Source organism: Stegodyphus dumicola, chromosome 3 (assembly GCF_044657685.1).
Source record: "Stegodyphus dumicola isolate Sdum_Otavi_A_Nest chromosome 3, ASM4465768v1".
In the NCBI taxonomy this organism is placed as follows: domain Eukaryota; kingdom Metazoa; phylum Arthropoda; class Arachnida; order Araneae; family Eresidae; genus Stegodyphus; species Stegodyphus dumicola.
This window is the reverse complement of record NC_140770.1, coordinates 171,110,103-171,132,291: the sequence shown is the minus strand read 5'-3', so window position 1 is coordinate 171,132,291 and position 22,189 is coordinate 171,110,103. Positions and strand designations below refer to the sequence as shown.

At 32.3% G+C, this 22,189-nt stretch overlaps 1 protein-coding gene across 1 annotated transcript in view; it reads left to right on the top strand.

Moving 5' to 3' along the window:
* Positions 1-22,189, top strand: part of LOC118184133 (solute carrier family 12 member 8) — a 119,541-nt gene that overhangs the window by 78,522 nt on the left and 18,830 nt on the right. Inside the window, exon 15 of the mRNA XM_085813613.1 lies at positions 4,175-4,367. Coding sequence (XP_085669739.1) covers positions 4,175-4,346 — 172 coding nt within the window. The 3' untranslated portion in view covers positions 4,347-4,367. The remainder of the gene's footprint in view (positions 1-4,174; positions 4,368-22,189) is intronic.

Below are 22,189 nucleotides of genomic sequence, written 5' to 3'. Positions count from 1 at the left end.
TGTTACTGCTTTATGCATTTTAGACTGAACCATTAAGAATTTAATAATGCTTACTCAATTTTAAAATAATAGATAAAATGTGCTACTCTTTTAACATAAAGTTCCGTTTTTTTTTTTTTTTTTTTTTTTTTTTTTTTTTTTTTTTTAATTTTTATTTGCGGGTTTTTTTATTTCATGCACGTTTATTTCTAATCATTTCTTTATTTGCATGCTAACTGAGAGAATTTTTATACTGCTTCTAAGATAACTATAATAGTAGCTATTTAAATTTACTCAAAAAACGACTTTACATTGACATAGGTTTAAACATGTATGACATATATGGCAACATTTCTGCTAACCTACGTTTGATTTTTTGCCTAATTGTAAATTTTACATTGTTATAATTCTCTTCCGATTCAATATAATAGATAATTTTTAAATAATTTTGTAATTTATACTTATATCTATATTACAATTAAATAAATGTATATAAGATTGTTACCTTAATTTTGACGAAATAGCTTTATTCAGAGTACCTAAAACAGTTATTTAATTTTTCAAAAGTGTGAGTAAAGGAAGCAGATCTTTTTATGCCAATTACTTTGATGTTTTACACTATTATATTTTATCTAGAATGCTAATCTAGCACAAAATCTAATCAATAATTAGTTACAAAGGATACAATAAGAATAACAAGTACTTAACAAAATTAGTTTGTTAAATACTTGTTATTATTGTTGGTATTATTTTAGTACTATTCATAATACCGAAATATTATCGATTAACTCATAGAAGTCAGATGCTTTTTGATTTTCTGTGGGGTATAGTATACCTTTTGCGGTACTTTTTGAAAATAATGCTTTCTCTGGAGCGACTTTTTGTCTCTCGCTTCCCTTGACCATTAAATAATTTGGTTTTAGTTTGTGACACAATTTGATTTCTTCTCAATCTCTATTTAAAACCTCTTTAATAATATCAAAATTTAAAACAGTTACATCTTCTAAAACAAATCCTCTATCTAAAACGCGGTTTTTCAGTAATTTGAGGCAGAGCGCGAAATGAGACATCTGATTAAAACAAACTGCACATTTTGAAAAGAACCAACTTAGTCCAGTTTAGAGTCATAGCAGAGTTTTCAATCTATGTGCATTTTGTCGAAACTGAGAACGCATATTTTTTCTACAGAATACAAATATTCGCCTCTTTCCTTCTTTAGAGTAAGAACATTACTTTGAATTCTTGGACCACACTAAAATTTAAAAAACACTAAAAAATAAAATAAACACCATTTCTTTAATTTGATAATACTAGGTAAAGATATTCCAAATTTTTTCTTAATTTTTTTCTTTCCAAAAATCATATCTTTGAGATGACAGAGCTCTTATGACGATGCAACGTGAAATATTTTTATTAGTCTACCTGATTTTTTTCTTCTTTTTCAGTAATGCATTAATCTGCGTCTTTATAAAAATTGGCTTTAGACATTTTTCCAAATTCTCCGATTTGTGCCCCCCCCCCAAATTTCGCTATTTGATATTTTAATTTCTGATACCAATTTCTGTCTAGATGCCGTCCACCTTCTTTGTCGCTGAACAAACATTCTAATATTTTTCTTTTCTCTATTTTTCAGTACTTTAATACAATTTAATACAATTTTCTAAGGATATTATTTTGTTCTTCAAATTATCAATGCATCCTTGTTTATCCTTAAACATTCAGGATGATCTACATTTTCATTTGTGAGTTTTATTTCAAAATCATTAAAATTTGATTTATTATTGTCATCATCAAGTTCGATTTATTATTGTCATCATAATTTATTTTCGGCAAGCATTCCATTTCAACAGTTTCTTTTTGTGGCTATCCAAACAAGCAATTTTTCATATCTTCATAAACACTGCATAGAAAATGTTCGCTGCAGATTTTTCCGCTCTTCACATTAATAGAATCTTCTCTTTGACATTTGTGTATCCATTCTTTCGTCAAAAGCAAACTCTCATTTGGATCCTTTGGTCCCATGAAATAAAATATCTCATCCTTTCATAGTTCTGTAAGTGCTACAGCATGTTACTGCAGCGCAAAAAGCCATATTACGTAAACGATACTTTAGAATATAGAATTTAAAATAAAAACTGACTAAAATTACATATATATAAATTATTTTAAATATATACTTTATTAGAAAACAGATATATATATTATTAAAATTAATTATGATATGTAACCTCTAGAAAATCGTCTCGCAACTCAATGAAACTACTGTTTTAAACGCGGGGAAACGCGGGAAATCAGGACTGGTGGCATCACAGAGACGTCAGATTATTGCCTCTTACGTCCCCCCATTAGGCTCGCGTCGGCGAGGAGTCAAACAAAGAAAAGAGCTAGCCCTTCTATTTATCCCTGCTGCAGAACACTGTGAGCACTGTCATTTTACTTCTGCCCACCCGGTATATATATATTAACTGATATTATTCAGAACTATCTGTAACTGAATCTGTCAGCTTAAATGCCATCAAATTTGGAGGACTGATGAGGGTATGGGGAAAAAAGATTATGTAAAAAAAAATTAGCTCTGGAAGTCATTGATAGTGGAAAATATAGCATTGTTGTAATGTACAGAGTTGTTAATTAAGCAAGCGAATAACAAAAAAATATAAGGACAGCACTGTTTTAATGCAGCTAATAAACTGCCCCAAAGAGTTACAGAGATGAAATCTGCTGTGAAACCACACCAATTAGTGATTTGGGGAACACAGTGGGATTTTTAAACTATGTGGGTTTGTTTAGATGCCTAAAGTAAAAAATTGTGAGTGTTAACAGTCCCATTTAGGGGGAAATGGCAGCATGTCCACGTAGAATTCTACTTTTGGCCAAGCATAATGGCCAGAAATGTCAGAACATAATCATTTTGTGTTAATTCCTGCATGTGGCTTATCTTGTTTGGGGTGAAGAGGAAAATTTTCCACAAGAGTTTTCATACTATTGAAAGATTTAAGTCTAATTGTTAGACTGTTCCTGGCATGATGAGGTAATGTGAGATGCATATTGAATTTAGCTAACATTTAGAAATTTTTTTCCTTATATTTATAGATTAAATTGCTGGTGCTCTTATTTATATAACTGTGCATTTGCTTTTTCAAATTTTACCCGTGTTTCATGCAAATTTTCAGCTATATAGACTAGTGCAGCACCAAATTTCCTGCTATTGGCAACTTTTCAAAATATTTTTTCACAGAATCTATTTTTTTTCATGTCATCAGTAGTCCACCTACCAAATATGGTGGCAGTCCAGCTGACAGTTGAGCTACAATTGAGTAGTGTCAATTTTAAAAAAATACCCTGTATGTTCAAAAACATTAGTCGTGATATCTTTAAGAACACAGACATGCATCTTAAAATGTTTTCCAGATAATTTTAGTATATATGTTGAAAGAAAAGAATTCAAGGTACAAACAGAGAGGGTCATTTTGTAATCATAATTTAAAAAAAAAAATACCGTTTATTCATGACCTTTCTAGAAATGTTATGTTCTGGGGCCAAATCATTGGCTAACTGGGTTAAAATTCCCATTTTGAATATATCTGAGTAACTCCAAAAGATTAATTAAGAAGAAGCATTTGTATCTTTTAAGCTCTAAATCATTGGACTATAGTTATTTAGCAAAACAAATGTGTTATTTTTAACTAACTGCATGGTAGATTTTGTACAACATGTTCTTTTCTCTATATCTTAATGTCTAAGTGAGCAGTTTTTGTATTATATGATAAGTGGCTGTATGCAGCAATATTTTTCCATAGAAAAAAAATTAAAAATTTGCATGTATTATTTTCTTAAAAGGTTTTAAATCGATAAGCATTTTCAAAATATTAACTCTTAAAAGTCGGTTTGATTTTTTTTTAATATTTTCTATGGGAGGGGGAAAAAAGGGGGGAGGCATGTTTATATCGTACATCTTTGCATTCAAATTATTTCTGTTTTTGCTACTTCATATATGCATTTTCTTTTTCTTTTTTCTTTTTTTTTTCTTTTTTTTTTTTTTTTTTTTTTTTTAATTATTATTATTATTATTATTATTATTATTATTATTATTATTATTATTTTCACTAAAAAATGTGGTTTTTGTTTTCATCATGTTTCACAAATGTTTACATTATCTTTATAATTTGTTTTTATAAAGTTATGCTTTTTTCAGATGCAAAATAGTTGATTATGATCAAATTATTGTTGCCCCTGTCCTTCCTGAAGTTGAAGTAAAAGCTGCTCAATTAACAGAGGACAATACAGATTATACTTCTAGGAAGCGCTATCATCATTCTAAAACAATTGAAGTTGCTCCAACGTCAGGTCATCTTGACAGTGACTGAAATTTGCTCAGCTGTGAAATGGTGAATATCTAATCTCTTTTGTACTGGGTAGTTAAGAATTTTGTTTAATTATGAGAAATTTTAGAATGCCAAAGAACGAAAATAGTGCTACATAAAGAAATAACAAAAAATGCCATTTCGTTTTGTAAAAATTCTTAATCAGAAATCATGGTAAACAGTTTTTTAAGTATACAGATTATTAGAGGCAAGTTGCCCTAAAATTTACTTAAATAAAAAAAATTATATGTCTTGAAGTGTCATCAGATTCTCATGTTCAAATCTTGTAATTGTGCATGTTACAAAATATCCATTCAAAGTTATAGATGTGCAGTCCATTTCCAAATAGATAAATTGTTAATATGAGTATGAACTACCATTCATTTATGATGAATGAAAACTTAACAGCCGTAGCAAAAGATGTCAGAAATGGACTGTTGGTATTAAATATGAAATATGATGTCAGCAAGTGTTGTATTTTTATTGCAGAAAAAAAGGCAGCTTTTTTGTTGGGATGTAGTGAATCCTAGAAGGTTTTCTGTGAACGAAAAGCAGAATTCCAAAAGAGATAAATTTCTTAAAATGTGAAGGGAAAATAATACGACAGTGTAGTTTGAAACAGTAATATTTATAACTTGTTTAAACACTTGCCTGATTATCCCGAGTTATCTCGGGTTCGTATATATTGCAGTTAATTATTATCCCGAGAAAACTCAGGCGATGCAGAATTTGTAAGTACGATTTCTTTTATCACGGTTTTACTCGGTCTCGAGGAAATGAAAGGAAATATTTAGCTTTGATTGACAGTTTGCCAAATTTTGTTGGTTGCGCGGTTGTTTTGGAGGGACTGGTCGTGTGTTTCCCTATTGTATAGTATGCGTTGGCTTGTGGATAGTAATGTATAAAGAAGGATGCATGCAATGGAAAAAAATTAAATAATGGCGATTATGGAAGATAGCAAAAACGATGAATTTTCAGATAGTGATTATGAAAAGGTTGGGAAAAAAATCAAAAAAAAAAAAAAAAAAGTCAAATCCAACGAGACAGTGTACTCTGTGCTCCCATGAAAGAGATTCCAGCGGTAAGCCAGTAAGAAAAGAGACCAGATACCAGTGTAGAACGTCAGGTATCACTCTGTGTTGTCCCTTGTTTCAAAAACTATCATACAAAGATTAATATTAAACTTTCTTTCGTTTGCCCAAGATAACTCGGGATAGTAAACTAATATTAAAAATTAATGCTTTTACATCTTCAAAAAATTAAAAATTCAACTTAAAACTTACATATTTTGATTTGTTTCGTTTTGTTATATTTAATAATAAAATAAAAAAAATGTGATGATTTTTTGCAATTTTTTTCAAAAAAATTTGTAAGGAAAGCAGTTAACCTTTTTATGTCACAGACATGCTGGCATGAAATGAACTCATTTCTGCCCATTTGACAGAAGGTATTTTCTTGTTCACCCCTGCCTAGCACGCGTTCATGTCAGGGTTTTGAAACATTTTAGAAACTAATATTTTTTAACAAGATGTCCATAGGATTTGAGATAGTGTGGATCTGACCTTCTCGAAATGAAACAAAGATATCACATGCACTTGGATTTTGATTATATAAACATGTTCTTGACTTGCAGGCTTTTTGACTCCTCTTTAAATATGTGCCTGTTATTGATAAATGATATGGAAAGTTTTTGCTAGAGCATTAAGTGTTTGGATTTGCAGGCCAGTCAAGAATTGTACCTCGTGTGTGTGAAATATTTCTGTTTTGAGTGTTACAACATTGAAGCATCAAAAATATTTAACAAATCATGTGAATCTAAGTCAGATTATATCTGCAATTGTATTATTTATACATAAAAAGATTATATGAGGATTATATGAGGAAGAGTTGTTAAATATTTACTTGAATCACTTTCTGGTCGTTTTTATATATTGATCATTTTCTTGTCATATTTATATATTGATCATTTTTCATGTCTTCCTCATTAGTAAATGAACTTTTTAAACTTTTAACAAATACAGTCAAAAGTCGTTAATTCGGACACCCATAATCCGGACCTCAAAGCTAAAATCTTTCTGCGCATGCGCCGCGTTGACACATGCGTGATGCTAAAGCAAAGTTTAAAGAAATTAAACATTTAGCAGTAGTAGCAATAAAAGCTCCCTGAGATATGTTGTGCAGATATTGAAGACAATAAAAGATTTTGAACTTAACCAATTTATTAACAATATAATAAAGAATAAAAACACAGAAAATAAATGTCAATAATATTAGAGTCTTAGGAAAAATATAATATGACCATCATTCATCAAATATTTTTACCTGGTCTCCAAAACACTGGCATTCTATACAAACAAAAATGTCCTAAACAGTAATTATGCGGCCTAAAAATAAAGCTGGCTACCCATTCAATAAGTCCATAATCAATGGTCAAGAAAAACACCTGAAAATTTAAATGAAGTTCTTGAAAGCACTTAAAACAGGCCTAACCCCGTTTGCACAAGGAGTCGCCGCTCACGTATTTTTAATTGCCGCCTTTATTGAAGAACATGGATGCCACCCACAGCAGTCACTCACATGGTAGCCTCTGGAACCAAAGAACTTTAATCTGGAACAATCATCCCGCAAACCGGAACCAAGGCTTTTTAATCACCGGACTGCATGCATCCTTCTGAAGGGGCTGGAAACCGCTCACTCAAGTGCCGGGAAAGCAGGAACTAGCAGGGTTGAGCCAGAGCGACGCGAGATACTTATAGCAGAAATAGGAATGACGTCATCTCACGGCAACCAATCAGCTATCGGCACGAATCGGCTTTTCAGATGACGTAAATGATGTTTCATTTTTGCATCTCAATTAGGTTGAAACAGTCCATCCTCAATGCAAACAGTGGCAGCAAGAAAAAGAAGTAGAAGTAACTACTATATTACATTAAAATAAGGACTAAACTAAATAAACATTTCAAGGAGGAGAGATGATGCAGTAAAAGGTTTAAAAATAAGCTATATTTTCCAACAAATGCCCCCCACATCATCATCTCCGACCTGAAATAAAAACCGAATGCCAGTATCTTTACAAGATTCAAAACAAGAATAAATGAATATCACAATTTCATTCAGAAATTTTTAAGAAAATTTTTCTTTGGGAAAATCTTATCCCATTATTCAAAAAATTTTACCGTAGCAAGAAAGTCCAACATGTTACAAAACAATACAAAGACATATATATAATCACACACTCAATACTTTTACCCAGGGCCCTGGTCACTCATATAACATTCTACACTATACAATTTTACATTTACCTAATATCCATCATATATGACTTATAACATATTTTCAAATTAACAAAACTCTTAATTTAAATACACACAAAAACAAATTTCATAAGAAAATTGTTCCACAAAATCTTATCAGATTATGCTTAGTCAGCGGTTTTGTCATGGGATCAGCCAGATTATCTTTACTTGGGACATATTTTAATTCAAAAATTTCCCTGTTCAATAGATCACGAATGAAAAATAGTTTCACATCTATATGTTTTGTCCTCGAGTTTTCAATGGGTGATTTTGTAAAACATATAGCAGCCATATTATCAGCAAACAATATTGGCCTCGAAACATAGTTACTTGCAATTTTAAACTGAATGCATTCATCCAAAATGTTTTTAAACCAAACTAATTCTTTTGCTGATTCAGTCATGGAGATAAATTCAGCCTCCATAGTAGATAAACTCACTCCCCTTTCTTTAAATGTACGCCAAGATACAGGTGATTCTCCCAACAAAGCTATTTGTCCACCAATAGACACCATATCATCCCTGCTTGAAGCAAAATCCGAATCTGAATATATATTGAGCTTCAGTTCCTTACATACCAGTTTGAGTTTGTGCTGTCTGGTATTGGAAACGTACCCTAACAGTTTAAGTAATCCTTCCCAGTGAAACTTACCAGGATTGCTTTGGAACTGAGAAAATATATTAACAGCATAAGCTATATCCGGACGAGTACGATTGCAAAGAAACGAGAGACATCCCAAAACATTTCTATAAGGATAATTCATCATTTCAATCGTTTCTTCTTGTGTACTGGGACTTTGAGACTTTGAGTATTTCACACCTTTAACTATTGGAAGGGAAGTAATTTGTATTTTAAAAGACTTAAATCGATCAACTATGTCTTCTATATATAACTGCTGATGAATTAGAACACTATTTTTCTCATATTCAAACTCCACACCCAGAAGCTTTCTTGTTTTACCTAAAATTTTAAAATCAAAATGTGAACTCAGGACTTTTAATATCCTTTTGGCCTGAACTTCACTTTTCCCAAACACAACTACATCATCAACATAAACCAACAGAATGACAAAATCTTTAAAACGATAGACACAATTACACCACTCAAACTTGATAAACCCTAGGTTACATAGTGTTCTATCCAACTCGTAGTACCATAATCGGCCACTCTGATGCAAACCATACAAGGCTCTATCTAAGCGACACACAAAAGTTTCTTTATCTCGCTCTACAAAACCCTGAGGTTGGGACATGTAAATTTCCTCTGATAAAGCAGCGTAGAGATAGGCACTTTTCACGTCACATTGTATATTTGCCCATCCAAGGTGTGCAATTAAAAGGGAGAAAAAGAGCCTTATTACTGATAAGTTGACTACAGGAGAGTAGGTTTCATCATAGGTATCGTATTTAATTTGCCGATAACCCTGAGCCACTAAACGAGCTTTAAAACGAACAATATTTCCAAATTCGTCACGTTTAATGTTGAAAATCCACCTGCAACCTAGTGGAGTCTTGTCTTTAGGAAGTGGAACAAGATGCCATACCTTATGCTTTCGCATGTTGGCCATTTCCTCTTCCATTGCCTCTATCATTTAAGCTTTTCTGCAGATTTCATTGCCTGGTTATAAGTGTTTGGAATTGAAACATCTAGTCAGCTATCTCGGGTATACGACGTTGAAGGAGTACCAGTTGGGTCGATTTCACCACTATTTGTATTGCTTCCCTTTAAATCAAACAAGGTAGGATCATACTGAATATTATGTTCAGTGCAATACCTTTCTACATCATTTGGTGATCGTAGTCTTTGATTAGACCCCCTCTCAAAATAATACACATCCATACGAGTGCCGTCTGGCCTTGGAACAGGTTTACGAAGCCAAGTTACTTGTCTCAACGTAGATTGAGTGTCAGTGCCAATTGTAGAAGAAGGTACATTGGTATCGGTTCTTTCCTCTATTTCAGGAAAATAGCCAACTGGAGTGTCAGTAGATTGGAACTCTACCCTCTCTTCAGATTCCAAATCAGGAAGGGTACCCAGTGCAGCTCCACTGCCACTTTTCTGCATTCCAATTGACTCTTTAAAAGTAGCATTTAGGGTTTCTACTACCTTTTGCTCATTTTCCAACCAAATCTTGTACCCAATCAATCGGCCCTTTGTTGCCTTTGGATCAAGTTTAGAATTTCTTTTAGCCTTTGGAATTCCCACATAGGCAATCGTACCAAATGCCTTAAGATGACGTACTGATGGTTTCCGCTTAGTGTATAATTCGAATGGGGTTCTGTCTTGGCCCTTATGACAAATTCTATTAAATGAATATGCAAAATACATTACTGCATCTGACCAAAATTCGGAACTCATTCCACTATCATGTAAGATTGCACGTACATTATTGAGAGCTGTCTGATTAAATCTGTCACGAACTCCATTCTGTTCTGGAGTATATACATCTGTATATACTCCAAATATTCGTGCTTTACACCATTTTTATTACAATATGACCTGAATTGATCATTATCATATTCTCGCCCATTGTCAGTCCTAAAGTATTTCAATCTAAGGTTCAAAGATCTTTCCGCACGTGCTATATGCCTTTCAAATACTTCAAACACCTGACTTTTCTCCACAATGGGGTACACTACCACGTAACGAAAATATTCGTCAATAAAGGAAACGAAATAACGTTCACCATTCCTACCTGGAATGTTAATAGGTCCCCATACATCAGAGAAAACCCTTTCAAACGGTCTCTTTACTTGAATACCTTCTAAAGGTCTATAGGAGATTCGTCTTTGCTTATTGATTTGGCAATGTTCACAAAACAAATTAGGTGAGTGCTTTAACACAGGAAGACCTCGAACTGAATGTCTCATACTAGTCCTGACAATAGTATCATAATTTATATGACCAAACCGACCATGCCATAATTCACTATTATTATGCTGAACTGTGGATGCCTCAAATTTTACAGATTTGCCCCCCTTTTTGATTATTTTCGGGAACACATGATAGTTACTTCCTATCAACTTAGCCTTGTACAAAGTTGAATTCTCATCATCAGTAACTTTAATTTGCCCATTTTTACCATAAAATCTTGCTCCATTGATATCCACCCTAGGTCCAGATATTAAATTTCGTCTCAGTTCAGGTGAATATAACACATCTTTAAGCAAAATAACCGTATCCCCAAATTTCATTTTAACAGTACCCTTCCCATGAATTGGAAAAGTTACCCCATCAATAGCTATTAGCATATTCTCATTTTTCACAGGAGAAAAAGTATCAAACAATTCACGATTTTTACAAAAATGATGAGATGCAGCCGTATCAAAAATCCAACTATCATCATTTTCTTCCAAATTGTTAACATTGGCTTGAGCTATAAAATGGGACTGTGCATGGGAATTATTTTTACTTTTACTCAACTTGGGTTTATTCTTACACTTAGAAGATGTTTTATTACTACTAGATACAGCTGAGGAAACAGAAGAAGCAGGTGAGGGTGATCTGGAAAAGTTACCTCTCATTCTACAGTATTTTTGAATATGACCTGGATGGCCACATTTATAACACTTGAGCCCTTTAATCTGCTTAAATTTGGGTTCACAGTGAGTACTTTGAACTTCTATAGTCTTATTGGAGTTTTCCCTATCTGTCTCTCTTAAATTAAGACGCATTTCCTCTGCTAGTATTTCAAGTTCAACATTTTTAAAAATGAACTTTTCATCTGGCCACCTCAAAATATTCTGAACTACTTGATCAAATTTATCTGGAAGGAACCTAAGAAACTGGAAACATATATATATATATGTCTCTTACAGCCTGATTAATATCAGCTAACTGTTCAGTTACGCATTTTAATCTAGAAGAAAAGAAACTAATACTTTCATTTGGCTTAATTTTGCAATTTAAGAACTCTGAAAACAGGGACATATGTCTTGACTGATAATCTGGCTGGAAATATTTGGCAAGCGTCCATGCCACTACCGGGTCATCAATTTCACATATCAAATTTCTATATTCAGGGCTTACATTCATATAAATTAACGATAATGCCAATCGACTTCTATTTTGATAGTCGGCAATAATTTCTTTTGCAATACCCTTAACATCATCCAAATCAGGACATTTTTCAATACCTTTGACCAAAAGCCATGCATTTTTTTTCATTCAAGACAAACTTCATATCTTTGGACCATGTAAAATAATTACATGCATCAAGTTTAGCAATATTATGCATGACACTAACAGTAGCCATATTTGAATTTTAACAAAAACCGCCCCCCCCCAATCTCTTAAGTCCTAAATTAACTTTAAACTTCAAAAGTCTGCACTAAAAATAACTCAGGAGCTGGTGGCCCATAACCAAAATGATGCTAAAGCAAAGTTTAAAGAAATTAAACATTTAGCAGTAGTAGCAATAAAAGCTCCCTGAGATATGTTGTGCAGACATTGAAGACAATAAAAGATTTTGAACTTAACCAATTTATTAACAATATAATAAAGAATAAAAACACAGAAAATAAATGTCAACAATATTAGAGTCTTAGGAAAAATATAATATAACCATCATTCATCAAATATTTTTACCTGGTCTCCAAAACACTGGCATTCTATACAAACAAAAATGTCCTAAACAGTAATTATGCGGCCTAAAAATAAAGCTGGCTACCCATTCAATAAGTCCATAATCAATGGTCAAGAAAAACACCTGAAAATTTAAATGAAGTTCTTGAAAGCACTTAAAACAGGCCTAACCCCGTTTGCACAAGGAGTCGCCTCTCACGTATTTTTAATTGCCGCCTTTATTGAAGAACATGGATGCCACCCACAGCAGTCACTCACATGGTAGCCTCTGGAACCAAAGAACTTTAATCTGGAATAATCATCCCGCAAACCGGAACCAAGGCTTTTTAATCACCGGACTGCATGCATCCTTCTGAAGGGGCTGGAAACCGCTCACTCAAGTGCTGGGAAAGCAGGAACTAGCAGGGTTGAGCCAGAGCGACGTGAGATACTTATAGCAGAAATAGGAATGACGTCATCTCACGGTGACCAATCAGCTATCGGCGCCAATCGGCTTTTCAGATGACGTAAATCATGTTTCATTTTTGCATCTCAATTAGGTTGAAACAGTCCGTCCTCAATGCAAACAGTGGCAGCAAGAAAAAGAAGTAGAAGTAACTACTATATTACATTAAAATAAGGACTAAACTAAATAAACATTTCAAGGAGGAGAGATGATGCAGTAAAAGGTTTAAAAATAAGCTATATTTTCCAACAATGCGCATAGGCGTTTTACGCGTGCGCGCAAGCCCTTTACGACTGCGCATATGCGTCTGCGCAAGCGCAGAATACGTTTTCGCGTGCGCGTTTAATGTATAACGGACAGTATAAGCTAAAAATATCTAATTATCTATTTCAGTTAATGTTGATGATTGCGTTGTTCCTTAATCTTCGAATTGGATCCGGCTTATTATTTTTTGCAGACTGTAAGAGCAATTTTATAAAAGTAAGCTTGAACTTTCGATTATGTCAAATAGAATTTCCGATGCTGGAGCTCCCAAAGGATCTAGAAAACGAAAGTATGTTTCGATGTCCATCAAACAAAAAACGAATTGCTACAAAAAATTGATAAAGGCATATTCTTTGTTTATCTAACCGTTCCGAAATCTGTTTATCAATTTCACGCTGCTCTGAGGGGGGGGAACGTCGCGGCGGGCGCGCAATGAACTGGAAGTTGATCTGTCAGCATTATCGTTATCTTCAGGGCAGATGTTTTTATTTTATTCGGCTTATAATTCCTTACTAAATGTAGTATTTAATCTCGATTTACTCCATCTTTGATATGATTTAAATCAAATTCCTCGTCATTATAAATATCACGAATACAAATCAAATAGTTTTCTGGTTGCAATTTTCTAATTTCGGCTATGCGTAAGGTATGCTTTACGCATGCGCGCGTTGAAAGAAATGTTTAATAAAGTAAACAAATAAATATTAAGCTTCTTTTTTTGTAAATTTTGATACCCTTTAGATCATAATTGCTCATTATTTTATAAATTACGGTTTCATATTTTTAATTTTATAATTTCTGCATGCCATCGTACCAGATTTAAACTGATGATCTATAATCCAGAAAAATCAATAATCCAGAATCGCCGATGTCCCGATGAGTCCGGATTAAAGACTTTTGACTGTAGTTGTTCAACTGTAAAGAGGCGAAGCAAAGGAATAACTGGGAAATTTTCTGCCATCCAAAATGAAAATTGGTGTCATATTGGTTTTACAGAAAAAGAACCTAAATTTAACTGCTTTCAGAAATAGAATGGAAGTGCTTTGTTCAAATGAAAGTTATAAAAAACTTTAATGGCAGTACTTCATTTACTTAATGGCAGTACTTCATCATAGTTCTCCAAAAAGACAAACTATTATGAATGCAATGATTGCAATGCAGGACTATGTGTAGATCCTTTGCTTTGAAATTTGTCACACTAAAAATGAATTTTAAGTAAAATGTGTAGCGGTGAAATGTATAATGTCAAAAGTTATTAATAGTAAATACTGAAAAAAAATTAATGTACAAAATAAAAATATTTAAACAAAAAAGAATTTATATATGGAGTACTTCATATATAAGTAATAAAATAAAAATATATATTCTGCAGAGCATTATTAAACAATGTGTTCACATCTCCATAATTTTATGGATTTAGGCTTAGTAGAGAAAAGGTCTCTCTCTGTCTCGGGAGAGATGTTTGCAAAAACAGACCACCCCTGTGATAAGTTTATGTATATGCCTTTCTTCACAAAAAGGTTAATAATAATGGGGCATATTCTGCAGTTACTTTAATGCTTGTTCTACATGTATTAAATAAATTTAATGATTTTTTGAGGGGCATATGCAGACTATTTATGTAACCCCCTTACCTGATAAAGACCTAAAAATCAGAGTGCACTTATCATTAATCTAAACAGAATTCTGTGAGAAATGTGCGTAGAATTCATATATAAATATTTTCTTTATTATGTTTTGAATTATTACTTCCTTGTATGAAGTCAAGGAAGTATTGTAGTTGTGAAAAATTTCACATATCATATTTGAACCAAAATATTCATTTCAACCATTCTCAAAACCATGTGAACAATGTTTTTGTTTGACATCTATACGTACAGACAGAATAAAGGACTGTTTTTGCCAAGAAGGATTTCAAAATGGATTCAGAAGAGATTTTTTTTTTCTTTATGTCTCTACATACATACTTATGTATCTTATCTTGCATAACTCAAGAACGAGTTGCCGTAGAACATTGTAATTTTGTATATGGGATTGCTAGAACATGTGGTTGTGTTCCTCACTTTTTCATTGTGATTGACTGCACTAATCACATATATATAATTTCAAAACTTTTTTTTAAACAACATATAAACATGCCTAGTATTTTATAATAAATTCCAAATAATCCATTAAATGTTACAAAGAATTCAAAAAATGTTAAAACCAAAATTTTTAAACAAGCAATACCCCAATTCAAAACATTAATGAAATTTAAAGAAAAATTAACATAACAGAAGAGGAATTCAATCAACTTCAGTGCCACTTCGTCAGGGAGGAGGAACATTGAAATGAATTGAAATCTTTCTTCCACAAAAATCCATGCTTTTTTATGTCCAGAGTTAGCCGATGAATCATTTCAATGTATTTTACTTAAAATAGTTCATCCGAAAATTCTGGCCCTTCCTCAAAGCAAGGAAAAAACAAAGTAAATTCTAATTAAAATTTTGAACCTTAAATAAAGAGAAATCTATTTTATTTAAAAAATTGAAAAGGAAGTGAAAATTAAATAATAAAATAAAATACTTCAGTTAAAAATTTTTAATTTTTACCTTTAAACATGTAGCATATAATCCAAAGAACGTTATAAAACTTAGGTGAAAAGACTTAATTAAAACTCGCAAGAAGTAATTAAAACTTCGAGTACAATCAATAAGCTACAATCAAAACTAATAATATTGTTACAGTAGTTGATGTACAATATATTCACTCTGTTATTTGGCTCATCGACCTCAACTTTTTTTATTTGTATATGTTGGTAAATTGTGCATTTTTTGCTTTAAAAGTGATGGAATTATGTAGTTTTATGCCTTTAGTTAATCTGCATGGATTTGTTGTAAAATTATGAGTAATTGTCAACAATTTAAAACTTGAAGTGGCAAGGTAAGCCTAAGGAACTGCCATTTGTTTGCATTTGAAACTGAGTAGAATAGTGAATTAAGTTAGTTTCTTTATCTTCAATGTCTTTTTGCTCACTCAAAAGTAAACTTTTAGTTTTGGGCACCAAAAAATCTGCCTTCTTGCCCGTTGGCCAAATGGCTTATTTTTGCAAAGAAAACTGTAATTTTAATTGTAAAATTTATTTTTAACTGTTTTAACTGTATTTGGTGTTTTATGTTTTTTCTGTATTTTACAATTTTTAATGAAAATGTTTTGAGTTTTTATGTATTTTTGCTTTGCCTTGAAGTGAGAACTGAATTAATTGAATGAGAAATATATCTCTAATGAAATTTGAGGAATTAAGTTTAAATGAAATGCAGCAAAAAAATTTGTATAATTTAATCGACCATACATGGAAGTCATGTAGTGTCCCTATCAGATTTGTTTTTATAAATATAATGAGAATACATAACACACTTGAAAATGTAATATTAGTTAAAATTACTATAAATAGTTAATTATACTTAATTAAAAATATAAGCTTGCCTAGCCAGTAAAGCTACATTTTTGTAATAAAAAGTAGTAAGTTCATACAAAACGTGCAGTAAATAAGATGTTGACAGTATCACTATCTGTAGTAGTTCAAGTGACACCAACCACCTGAGGAGATGTTGCAAGAATCTTAATATTTGTTTTGCTTTTACTTTTGCTCTGCAGTATTATTTTTTTTATTTGATTTTGAATTTTCTAATATTAATTTTTAGCTGCTTTATATAGATTATAAATATACGTATTGGATTCTTACAAAGCTTTATGTTATTATATATGTATGCGTACAAGATTAAAAAAAAGGGGGGGAGGCTTACCAGCAACCGAGCTACTGAACACTAGTAGTTCAACCTAGATTCAGATTCTAGCATACTAGTTGCCTGCATGGGCATTTCATTGTTTTCTCTTTGTGTCATGTGGAACTGAAGAAAATCCTCCCCTGAAGGCATCTCTTCCCTTAGGCAGATAGACCTTTCTTGCTTTGCCATAATCAAACAAACCAAACCAAGCCAAACCAAGATAAAATACTAGCTTTAATTTGCAGTTGCCTCATAATTATTTTTTATTTATTTCTCCTTTTTTATTCTAAAGGTAACATGCTCAAAATAAATCTCTAAACTACACTCTTGCAAGATTAATCTTGAAATGTAAGGCTAATGACATACTTGTATAATGCTTTAGCCAACAGTAATGTTAAAGTTAATTAAATGAAACCTTAATTTGCCGGTTGGAATAAAGTCAAACCAAAATTGATTCATTCTTAACCAAACCTTTGGAGTATAATTGATGCATTTTTTTCTCAGCTTCTGTGGCTTGCAAGCCTTCTGTCTGTTTTTGCTCTTTCTTTCTTCAAATACATAACAAAAATTTAAGAATACCAATTTTACTATGCAAAAATGATTGCCAAGGCAACACCCATCAGTTAAACTGTATATTTTATGTTGAAGAATATTTTATCAAGAGTAAAAAAGCATTCATGTGGCTATGATTGGTGCTACGTCTTTGTCTGGAAGCTCTGTAGCATCTACATCAGAGATGTCAAACTCCATAAGTACACTTGGGCCAAACAAACAAGGTTTAACTTTAGGTGGACCGCAAAAAAAAATCAATATTCATAGAAATGTAGATTTATTTCGAATAACACAATAATAAACATATATATATATATTTATGTAGAAAAGAACAAAAAAAATTTAATGTTTACGTCCTGATACTTGACATCTCTTCTCTGCTATTATCTTTCCTATTTCGGGAGAAATTTTGTTTGCAATGATAACTTTCAACGCTGACCCAAGGTGAGCATCATTAATACGGTTTCTAATAGGAGACTTATTACCTTTCATGACCGAAAATAACTGCTCGCACCGATAAGTGCTACCAAACATTAAAATAATTTCATATGCGAATTTTTGAGTATTTTCAAACCTGGCTGGTAAATATCTGTAAAATTCAGGCACGCCCACTTCAATGAATTTTGCTTTCAAATTTGAGTTGCATTGAATCTCGATCACCTCCATTTGCATATGCCTGGGTACTGAGTCAATACTTATTGAGAAAATCGGAAAAGAAAAAAAAAAAAATTGTCTTCGAGGGAACTAAAATCATTAAACCTAGTTTCAAATTCATTGTTAAATTTGCAATTTTTTCTGCGTATTTTTGATACGAACAAGTATCATCTAAACTTGATTTGTTCATGCTGCACATCAGGAAGTGCGTCAAATCTTCATTTTTAAATTGTTTTTCCCAAAAACTAGTTGACATTTGAATGCCTTAGTTATGTCAAACATGTTCGTAATGATATGGTCTTTTTCTTGTAACGATAAATTTAAATCGGTTAAGTGTTTGGTTATATCAACCAAGAAAGATAAATCTTGTATCCATATTGTATCGTAAAACAAACTTACGTCTTAATTTTCGTTTTTAAAAACTGACAGATTTCTTCTTTAAAATCCCAGAATTGTTTGAGAAACTTGGAGCAAGATAACCAACGTACCTCGGTATAGTAGGACAAACCCGAATATTCACTATCTAACTCACTTAAAGAAGTGAATTGACGAAAAGCAGTGAATAAAGAAAGCAGTGAATTGACGCTGATTTAAACCTCGAGATCTTATAAAATTTATAACTTTTTTTATATATGACAAAACATTCTCCATATTTATTACTTTCGTGCATAGAACTTCTTGATATATAATACAATGCATATGATGAATGTTTGAACCATGAATTTCACTGAGTTTTTTTCTTAGTAATGCTACGAAGCCCTTGTTTTTCCCGGTCATTGATGGAGCGCCATCTGTAGCTACAGAATTTAATTTTGCCAAAGGTAGATTGTATTTCTGCAGAAGTCCAAAAACACAAGTAAATATATCTTCTCCTGTGGTAGTACCAGGCATCGGTATTAGTTCCAGTAATTCCTCAAAAATGTTAAAATTCTTGTCACAAGAACGAAGAAACACTGCTAATTGAGCTTTGCCACTAATGTCCGTGCTCTCGTCACAGGCAATAAACTTTCGAAACTAGATGATCTTGCTTTGATCTGATCACTTAAATTCGCGGCTAAATCAGTAACTCTTTCTGCAACTGTATTTCGAGACAATGAAATTGATTGAAAAGCCTTCACATTTCCAGGACAAACAATTTCTTCAGCTTTCATTAGGCATTCCTTGATGAAATCACCGTCAGTAAAAGGCTTCGAATGTTTAGCTATCAACTTGGACAAGACGTAGCTTGCATGTACCACCGCTTCACTTTCTTGCAATACTTTACTAAACATGGACTGTTGCTTTTTCACTCCTAACTTGAGCTCTTTCAACTTTTCTTCTCTCATTAATCCTTCGTCATTGTTATATTTCGATTTGTGTTTGTTCGTAATGACGTTTAATATTATATAACTTTGGTACATTAATAGTATTATTACATATCAAGCAGATTATTTTATCTTTTATTTCACAGCAAAAATATTCCAATTCCCATTTTACTTGGAATATTCTATGTTCGTCAGCAATTTTTCGTTTAATTTTACTACCACTTTATTTTGATATAGACATACTGAATACAAAGGGCTGGAATAAACACGGTTAACGTTAAAAAGTTAACAAAAAGTTATTCTTTCCACAAGAGATAAATCAAAATGCTGAAATATTTCTTCAAAAATATTCTAACAATATCACAAAATGTCAAACGTTTAGCACAGGTTTCGTAGCGGTCCTTATAAGTGCTTATAAGTCCTTATATTTGAAAATAAAATATAAGGGCCCTTATAGGTGCTTACTTTTTCTTTAAAGCCCTTATTTTTTTGTTTTTAGTGCTTATTTTTTGCTTTTAGTGCTTTTTTTTTTTTAATGAACGCGCTATTTTTCCCCGTACCAAAGCCGAAACTAAATAAACAACTTTTTTTTCCTAATATGAAATGTCAGATGGGGAATCATACACCCGGAAATAGCTTTTCTCCCTTTCTCTGCATTAACATAACCTTTGGTGTGCACAAAGAGTACAGACAGGTGCGCGTCATTCTATCGGTCAAAGAATTGCGAAAGCAGTAGAAAATTCCGGTACATTCGGCATTCTTTTCCTCCCACCCAAATACTACACACGTCTGAATTTCTATCAAGATCTTAATAATTTGCATCCTCGTTCCACTTGGTCAGTTCATATTTGTGTTTATTATGATCATCATGCTTATATTATGAGCATATGTATGAATGTTTATAATAACATAGTTTCAGTAACTGCTGAAATATAGTAAACTTCCAAAAATGGTTGTGTTTTAACACAGATTAGCTTTCTAAGGAATAATATTCGGAATGGCTTAAATAAAGGGAAAGTAATCAAATAGTCAAAATAATTTCATTTTTTTGGCCAATACATTATACAGTACGAAGATTGGGAGGTTCTCCCCTTTCTTCGCAAAATCTCGAATATTGGAACTGTTACATTTCGCTGCTGCAAAACAAGCAACGGACCTTTTTTTTTTTTTTTTTTTTTTTTTTTAAGTCACTTTCCAATCTGCATTGAATAGGACTAAAGTGTCTGCGGTCTATGAAGCAAAGAATGATTCTATTCCGGAAATTTAACGACGTCTGTTGAAAATTAAAATGAAAAACACCCAATACCACCAGCTGTTGATTCAGATTGCGTAATATCACGTAGGGAAGAATTATGGCACACGTATTGTGCAATAACGTTTGTGATATTTTGCAGAGATAATTAATTTTGATGTTCTGTCCGAGATTTGTTTATGAACACTTAAAAGAGTTTTACTGTGCTTGCTAAGCAGAATATTTTTCAGTTCAATTGGTTTACTTTTGTATGATGCACATATCGAAATGTCAAAAGCATTTATTTAGCGGAAAAATCTAAAGAGCGGCTACAGTCTACTCCCCCTCCGCTCCTCTTTTTCAAGTTACGCTCGACTGTCCAAATATTCCCCAATTTCCAAGTATGCGTGTTAGTTAAACATTTACTGTTAAAGGATGACTGCATAAAGCTAATTTCTGTCCTCTGATTTCAGAAATGTTCCTCTTTTTTACCTAAATTACTTTGCTTGCAATATCTGTTAAGGGAAAACTGATATACAGTGAAAATTTAGAAAATGTTCAGAATTTAGATTTAAATTATTTAAATATCAATATGAGTGGAAAAATAAATCGTATTTATTATTAGGTTCCAAGCAAATACAGTCGAAAGTCGTTAATCCGGACTCGTTGGGACTTCGGCGATTCCGGATTATAGATCATCAGTTTAAATTTCGTAAGATGGCATGCAGAAATTCTAAAATTAAAAATATGAAACCGTAATTTATGAAATAAAGAACAATTATGATCTAAAGGGTATCAAAATTTACAAAAAAAAAAAAAAAAAACTTAATATTTATTTGTTTACTTTATTAAACATTTCTTTCAATGTAAGTTGTTTAAGTTGCTTCGTTTTATGTGATAATACTTTCTATTTAATTCTATAAACAGACATAATTTCTTGTTCAGTTACAAAGTTCCGCTGTTCAAGTCCCGTTAATAGCTGTGCCAAGAATACCGACTAACTTGTCAATCGAAATTTTTTTGTTTTCACTAACCTCTCTGTCACATTTTTTATGTCTTTATCCATTTTTTGGAGCAATTCCACTTTTTATTTGTTGGACATCGAAACATACTTTCGTTTTGTAGATCCTTTGGAAGTTCCAGCATCGGAAATTCTATTTGACATAATCGAAATTTCAAGTTTACTTTTATAAAATTGCTCTTACAGTCTGCAAAAAATAATAAGCGGGATCCAATTCGAAGATTAAGGAACAACGCAATCATTAACATTAACTGATAGATAATTAGATAATTTTAGCTTACACCGTCCATTATACATTAAACGCGCAGGCGAAAACGTATTCTGCACTTGCGCACACGCATATGCGCAGTAGTCAAGGTCTTATGCGCAAGCGTAAAACGCCTGTGCGCATGTGCCAACGCGGCGCATGCGCAGAAACTTTTTAGCTTTGAGGTCCGGATTATGGGTGTCCGAATTAACGACTTTTGACTGTACAATAAATGTGCCTTATTATTATTTATTTTCTCTATTTTGAACTGAAATTTCATCATTACATTTTGTAATATAGTTTACTTCTGCATAGTTTTTTTTTTTTTTTTTCTCTCATTGTAAACTAGTTCTGTAAATTGAACTTTTTTTATTTAAAACTAAAAAAAAAAGTAATTATTTTCCATGGTTGAGGTAATGCTTATTCTCTCTTAATTAATACTGCATTTCTCATATTTTAAATTACAAGTCTAATTTTTAAG